We start from the raw sequence: 7,887 nt of genomic DNA on the forward strand, positions 1-7,887 counted from the left end.
ACTTCTTAGGGTTGGACTCATGCAGCTCAAGAAGACACTGCTCCTGGTAATCTACTCAAGTCACAGGAAAGAGGCAGTGGAGCCCTGTGGCACTGTACTCCCCACTTCGAAGAAGCTACTATTAAAGTCACCTTAATGATCCAGTTTCAGCTTACACCAAGATCATATATTGTTCCCTTAACAGTAGGCCCACAAATAAACAATGACAAACAAGGGAGACTGGAGAAGATGACACACACCCTCCTGATAAGCAGAGATAAAGAGCTCTTAAGGCTTTGAGGCCTTGTGTTCTCAGAAGTCAAATTCTTCCCTATGTAGTACCCCAAGCACACCATCAGGGTGTGCCTTCCACTTTTTAATTTCAACAGCACTTCAGAACAAAATAGCCATTTATCTGAAATCTGTTTATTGTGTTTCATGGTACTCACTATTCTAATAACTAACTTCAGTAAACACTCAAGTTGTATTCTGCCTTGCACAGATGGTTTCAGACATGAGATACAATGATGCTACAGCAGAAGGACAATAATAAATGTCAAAGATGTGAAAATAAAGCTCGACTATACAGGCCAATAGTAACAAAAATTAATCAACATTTCAGTACAAAATTGTAGGAAATTTGTGAAAAAAATGGTTAAAGTGTTGAAAGAGAGGTTCTGAACACAATAGCAGCACTCCTTCCCACTTTGGACTGTGTGCAAATGCAGCAATAACAAAATACCTGTATTTACAAAACAGAGGTAAGGAAACGGCAGATAAAGCTCAGTTCCTACTGTGACAGTCACAGACTTGCCACTGTCTGGGTAAGAACAAGGCTTCTGTTACTCAAGGAAAAGAGTCAGGTGTAGAGTTCATGCACTAATGCTACCCTTCAGCTTATGCTACTATTGACAGCTTGTCGATTAAATCATCAACAGTATTCACAAGGAGTTTTGTATCCTCCTTGTCACTCATCCGATGCTGGCCGATTTTGCGGAGGATAACATCCACGTCCTTGCTCAAAACACGATCAGCAACCTGCATAGAGATCTGCCAAGGGACATCACCATCCTTCATGCCATGGATAAGGCGTATGGGACATGTTACAGGAATAGGACTATTCAGCACACAGTGATTTTCTGCTTCTCTGATAAAGTCATAGGTCAAGGAGTAATATCCTTCCTCATTGTGCTTTGTTTGATACTTCCATTCACCCTTTTCTTCTATTTCTTTTTGTGCCTATAAAAAAAAGAGAGCAAAGAATAGATAAAACAGATGTTAGAAGTACTTAAGAGTACCTCAATTTATTTCTGTTCTAAAAGCAGTAAAACTCTCCCAGGCATAAAATTTCACCTTGTTCATTTTTATGAGCAGAAGTGTTTTCCTGTTCTCCTCACAGCATCTGAGAAGACAAACCCCCTACCAAGTCACAAAAACTGCTCTCCAAACCTCTCCTTTACATTAATCTAGTTAAAATTCACCAGTGAAATTAAGTTTCTTAGCCAGAATCTATCAGAAAGAAAATATGTATAGCCATCATGAACAGTAAATCTCCTTGGCTTCAATCGGTTCACTGACCCTCAAACAAGGAGAAATCCTAGGGAAAAGACATTTTCCAGTGATCAGTCTTTTCAGTCTTTGCTTCATAGGTGTCTCTGAATACTGTATTTCCAGATTCTTACCTTAGTCCTAGTTATACCAACACTACAAAGTGCCTTAGAAAAAACACAAACAAATCGGGAAAATTTTTAAATTATTTTAAAGCACACATTATTTATTGCCATGTAACACCTGATTTGCTTTCCTGAAGACTAGACATTAGTCTAGTCAATAGACATCATCAAGGAAGAATCTCAGAAGGGCAGATCCCACTACCTAAATCTTACAGTCTTTACAAACACACTAACCTGAAGAATTTCCTTTCTATGCACACAGCCTGTGTCATACTCATCTCATCCAGTGCCACCTCAACTACTTTAGTGGCTACTTCTCCATCCTTGAAAGCACAAGGATCCAATTCCAGTGCAAATATAAGATATTCAACACTGAAATCGAATGGACTGCTAACAGCAGGGATCTGACTTCACATCCTCTGAACGACAGCAATATAAGCACACTCTGGCTAGTGCTCACACTAGTCTCACACTGTAAGCTTACATTAATCAAACACAAAAAACTTACCTGAAAATTTGCAAGAAAACTACAGTTTAAATAATGTAATTTCTTAAACTCTTGGTAATATTTTTTTTTCTGACTGCACAGAAGCCAACCATCAACATTTACCTCAATGGGAAGCCTCTTGAAAGTTGTTACAACGTGATCTGCTGCTACAGCTACTCCAACCAGAGCAGCTACTTTATCTGGGCGTGCTATTGCAGCATGAAGCATCAGCCATCCACCCATGCTGGAGCCCACCAGAATCTGGAAAAGAAAATTAAAAAAGAGAAGAAAATATAGTGTTTTACAGGTAATGGCTAATAGGTTTTTTCTTCTTGCCCAAAATATCAGTTTTCACTTGGTTTAACGATTTAAACCTTGGGCATAATCCTGCTGTCCTTACCCAGGCAGAACTGCTATCACTTCCAGTGGAAATTTTGCCTGAGTAAGCACCACAAGACCTGGTATTTATTATTCTGTTTGGCATGGCTGGTTATTGCTGTCTGAGACTGAAACACTGTAAACACTGTAAAAGGAGACTTGAAACAATTCAGTATCATATGCATACTTTTATGTTCCCTTCTCAAGATAAATGCACATGGTAAGGGTTCAGTGCAGTAAAAGAAGTAAACAAAAGCAATTCCTAATACGAAATTGTTTTAAACACAATACTAGGTATTTCTAGGTTGTAGGAGATTCCAAGTTTCTCACAGTGATTTCTAAAGTAGCTGAAGAAATCAAATGCTGCTTTTCCTGCCTTTTTTTTAAAGCTATTTAATCATATGGAGTATCTTGTAATCTTCCTGCAAATCCTTTAATTAATTCATCAGCATGGGACGGTGACACACTTTCTCATTAAGAGGGCTGCACTGCACTGGAAAAATTCCCTGTCCCCTGACAGGTGGCTGCTCCACCATGAGGCCTTCTCAGACTCTCTGGGACAACAGCCCTGCTCTGAGCAGGAGATTCTAATAAACAACCTCCAGGAGGCCCTGCCAACCCATGCTTCCATGATTTTGTGACCTACCTGCTTGCAAAAGAGCTCCTGTGAATACGACTTCTCAAGTGATTTAGCTTGAAAGTGAGCGTCAGTTGTTCAGCAAAAGCTACTGCTGACCAGAGCTACTATGGCATATTTTTGATCAATGTTCTACCCTGAGGGAAAACCACCATTCTATATTTAAAAACAGAATATAACCTGTGGTCCATCTGTAAGTTCATCCAGTATAGACAGAACATCTTTTCTCCACTTCCCAATTGTACACTCTTCAAATTTACCATCTGAACTTCCACATCCTGTATAGTCAAATCTGAAAAAATAACCATCAACATGAAAGTCATAGTACTGTCTGCAGCAACACAGACACTAACTAAATACTGCTGTATAATCAAATCAGCAGGGGAAAAATACCACATTGAGTACTTTCTTACTTGGTCCTGTTTATCACTAGAACCAAAAATCACATAAAAGGGGTTTAAATACAACACACACAACTAAGCTATGCAGCGTTCTCTTATCATTTGATAGAACATCATAATTTACAAGAATAGACAAAAAATTTCCCTTACAGACAAAAGAAACCCCTCAGATACTTCAACTTTAAAGGTATTTTTAAAATGTACGAACTCTTTTAAACACTGAACACAAGTATGAAGACTTATAACACAAAGCATTCCATCTAGTCTATCAAAGGACAGCATTACTAAGCAGGGGCAAGTTCTTCTAAACCCACAGAAGACACAGGGTAACTTAATCAGACTTGGCAGGTAAAGACAGTGCTCACAGTGGTAACTTAAAAACCAGAACTCCAGGTCCTTCCTTTTTAATTTTTGTGCCTATAGCCTGATTGTAACATGGAGCACTGGCCAGACTACAGAAAATTAGAGAATTTTCTGAATTACTCTCAGAATACATTTTCCTGATTTACCTCAGTCTCTCTACTGACAGAAATCCTACATTTGGACATGGAAAAAAGACTTCTTAGCTTGTATACAAGCTCCCTTAGCACAGGGAGCATCCCAATCCAAATGCCAAAGTTTACAGATTTGTGTTAAAACCCCTTCCCCCAACCCACGAGAACAGTTTCACTTTCTCAAGAACAATACTCCTGTATGTACCTGATGAAGGCATGGCCTAATGATTTGCAGAAATCTTCAAGGGCAGTTGCTTTCTGACCATTCATATTTGAATTGAAGCCTGGAAGGAAAATAACCCCCGGATTCCTGCCTTTTAGTTTCTGATAAGCAATATTTGGTCGATCTGGTCGAGTAAGAAAGCTGACCGATGACTTCAGTCTGCAAACTAATAAGAGGAACTGCTTAGTACAAGCATCATGATAATCTTGGCAGAAACACAAGTATTTTATAAACTCAGGGTTTGGCAAATGTGGGCATATTATGTGAAAATACGGTATTTTGGCTCAAGAGAGAAGAAAAAAGCATCTCCTATATTCTTTAATGACTGAAAAGTACTGATGAATCTGAGAAAGATAGTTTATTGCGATTCATTCTCATCATTAAATGCCAACCATGTAGAGAGTTCACTCAGCAACTATCCAAGTGGTTGACTGAAAATGAACACTAAGGCTTCCCAGACTTCATCAGTCCTCATATTTTATACCATCTTGGATACATTTACTCATTTCACAAAAAACCTTCCAATTTATTATCTGCTTAGTTTAACTTTTAATTTTCAAAAAGCATAATTCTGAGACTAGAGTACTTTGTGCAATGGAAGTTTACAAGTACATGAGATGACAAATTCTTCAAGAAAATTAAAACCGAAGGATAAAACTGCACCTTTATCAAAACCCTGGATCCACACAATATATGGAGATATAGGGGGAAGTTCATAAGAATTGTGAAAGAGTCTTTTGACTAACTTCTTCATCATAATGAGCATAAAACAACACTAGCATTGTTTAAAACCAAGTGAAATAACATCAAACAAGGAAATAAGATTAGCAGAGGAAATGCTAACTAATTAATAATTCTGCTGAATCCCAATAGCTGCTACAGGATTTAATCTAACTTTAGCACTCAGTTGTACCTCTACTGCGGGTAAGGACAAGCAATTCGTAGAGAGCTGTTAAGGAGACTTAATCCACTCTATTATCCAACTCAGCAAGGTAATTTGTTAAACTGAAAGCTCGGTCAAGTCTTCTAAGACTTTGACACTCTTAATTCTTAGATTAGAAGATGACTGGTTTTTCAACAGCGAGGCACAGAAGCTATCCAACCCAAAATAAAGCATCAGGGCTTCCTAGGGGTATAATAACTGCATAAACAGTGCAAAAAACAAGCCCTGACAGTTTCACACCACTTAACTGTCCTGCAGCCTTGAGTTCTGTTTTGTCACTATCAGAGAGATTACATTCAAGGGGTTTTGGGGGGTTGGCTTGTTGTTAAACTTGGATGTGCATGAGTAAGTGTGGATACATAACAGATAAAAGATGCAGCTAGCATTCAGCACTTTCCTAGAGTCCAACAGAAATGGTATCTTTTGAACTACAGATTAAAACCATTAAATTGTTCCTCAAACAATAAGGTAGTTCTTTATCCTACTGAGGCATGAGTTGTTTATAAAGGTGAATGACTCCCACAGTAAAGGTATTCAGATGCATCCACACTGTGGCTTTTGATTTGTGTGTGTCTCTCACTAAGCCAGTCACTTTTTCAAGTGCCAGTAAGAGGAGATACACCAAGAACTGCTACATTTAATAGAAAAATAATTAGGAGGATTTTTCTCCCCCATAAGCCTTGATAGCCATCTCTGAAGGCACTGGTCTTCCATGCTGCAGCACTCTGGAGGTGTCCTCAAACTACTTTGACACTGGGCAGGGTTCCGACTGCAGCTACAAGACACAACCACCGTCTAAGCTATTTCACAAATTATTCGTCCATTTAACAAGTTAATGGAAGTGCACCAGTGGCAATCCCAACCTGAATAATGCAAACCCCTAAAGCAACCACCCCAGCCAACACAAAAGCAAAGCTCACTGCAGTCACCCTCTCAAATTTCTCCTTAGACAGACAAGACCATCAGCAGCTGCCCAATAATTTCTCCTCCTGACTTTAGGAAAGACCTCGAGAAGAGCAGGGAAGCATTTCTAAAGGGTGCAAGGCAGGTATTAGTGTTTATAAAAGCAAGTTACAGACAGAAGGTGATAGCTACAGGAAGACCACAGGACCCTTGCCTGATGGTATCTATGAAATTCTCTTCATATCGGAATCACTGTGCACTTTTATGAACACCAGAAACTGTGACTGAGACCAGTGTTACATGTCAAAGCCAAAAGAAGTCCTCCGAACAACTCTGGGAATGTTCCTGCACTGTGATCTTCCCATTGCCAGCAGCAGCAGATTAATGCTGCTGTGACAGGCAATGGACTCAACGCTGTCCACACCTGGTTCCATGCAACCACCCACACTCCAGCAGGAACCGCTGCTTGGCCTGGTCCCAGAGCACCTAAAGACACACTCAAATAAACAGATGCTCTGATAATGTTACTGTTATAAACACACAGAAAGGGAGAAAAACACAGCAACAAAATGTCACTGTATTCAAGCTTTTGTGCAGCTACAAAATGTGCACCGTTAGTGGCAAGTAAGTTTTACTTATTGAGCAACCTTAGATGAGATTCATCTGTCCAATTAAAGGCAATGAATAAACTCAGCAAGTCACATAAGCACGGGGTCTCACACGGCAAGAAGGGGCACGGCGTGTTTGGGAAGAGACCGATCTCACTCAGAAGTGTATGCTAGCGAAGCTTTTCAGGTACCTGGCGAAGCTTTACAGGCAGGCACGCTTCACACCCGATCAAGCGAACTGGCGCACCGATTCCCAGCTCCTCAAAACGCACCAGGGGCAAGAGCTTAGAGCCAACAAAACACACGTGGGGAAAGCGACTGTCCTGCCCTGTGCAGACACCGAGCCCCCCCCGCGGGGCTGGCAAGGAGGAAAAGCCTGTCAGGAACCCTGTCGGAAAGGAACCGAGTTTAAGATCCCCATCCCCACCAGAGGGCCTCGCCCCGGCCCTTCCCGATGGAGACGGCGCTGAAGGGGAGGAAAGGGTGTCACCCGCAGCTGGCCGAGAGCCGCCCAGCGGCCGTCACAGCCGGCACCGACACACATCCTCTCCCCTCCGAGTGGCACCCCTTCTGCTCCGAGCTTCCCGGGGCCCCTCCCTTACCCCGGAGCGCCCGGACCGCCCTCAGCGGTGACAGCGATGCCCGCAGGGCCGAGGCGCAGCCGACCCGCACCAGCGCTCCCGCCATGGCCGCCATGGCCGCCGCCCGCGCACGCGCCGCGCGCCACCCGCCGGGGCGGGGCGGGTTGCGCCGCGGTCTGCGGTCCGTGCTGAGAGCCTGCCTGGCAAACTGCAAAGTTTTGTCAATAAAAAGCCCCAAGACATTCAGCGTGCGTTTCCCAGCGTGCGTGTTTCCCCAGAGCCAGCAGTGCCTTGTATCCAAGAAGGCCAGAGGTGTGCATTGGGAAGAGCACTGCCAGCAGGTCGAGGCAGGCGATCCAGCCCCTCTGCTCAGCCCCGGTGAGGCACCTCTGGAGTGCTGTGTCCAGGTCTGGGCTCCTCAGTACAGGAGAGACACGGAGCTCTTGGAGCGGGTCGGGTGGAAGGCAATGAGGGCGATTGGAGCACTTCTCTTAGGAGGAAAGGCTGAGGGAACTGCGCCTCTTCAGTCTTGAGAAGAAGTGGCTGAGAACGGACCTCATTAACGGGCTCACACCTCCTC

The 7,887-nt window shown here is 42.7% G+C and overlaps 1 protein-coding gene across 1 annotated transcript; it reads right to left on the reverse strand.

Annotated features, from left to right (window-relative positions):
• Positions 1–383: 383 nt before the first annotated feature.
• Positions 384–7,431, reverse strand: ABHD10 (abhydrolase domain containing 10, depalmitoylase). The gene is made up of 5 exons (XM_039559342.1): positions 7,329–7,431; positions 4,255–4,438; positions 3,335–3,446; positions 2,263–2,400; positions 384–1,218 (listed from the first exon to the last, which is right to left on the reverse strand). The coding sequence occupies exons 1-5, from the start codon at positions 7,420–7,422 to the stop codon at positions 877–879; spliced, it is 870 nt and encodes a 289-aa protein (XP_039415276.1). The 5' UTR covers positions 7,423–7,431; the 3' UTR covers positions 384–876.
• Positions 7,432–7,887: the final 456 nt, after the last annotated feature.

Source organism: Corvus cornix, chromosome 1 (genome assembly GCF_000738735.6).
Source record: "Corvus cornix cornix isolate S_Up_H32 chromosome 1, ASM73873v5, whole genome shotgun sequence".
NCBI classification, from domain to species: Eukaryota; Metazoa; Chordata; class Aves; order Passeriformes; family Corvidae; genus Corvus; species Corvus cornix.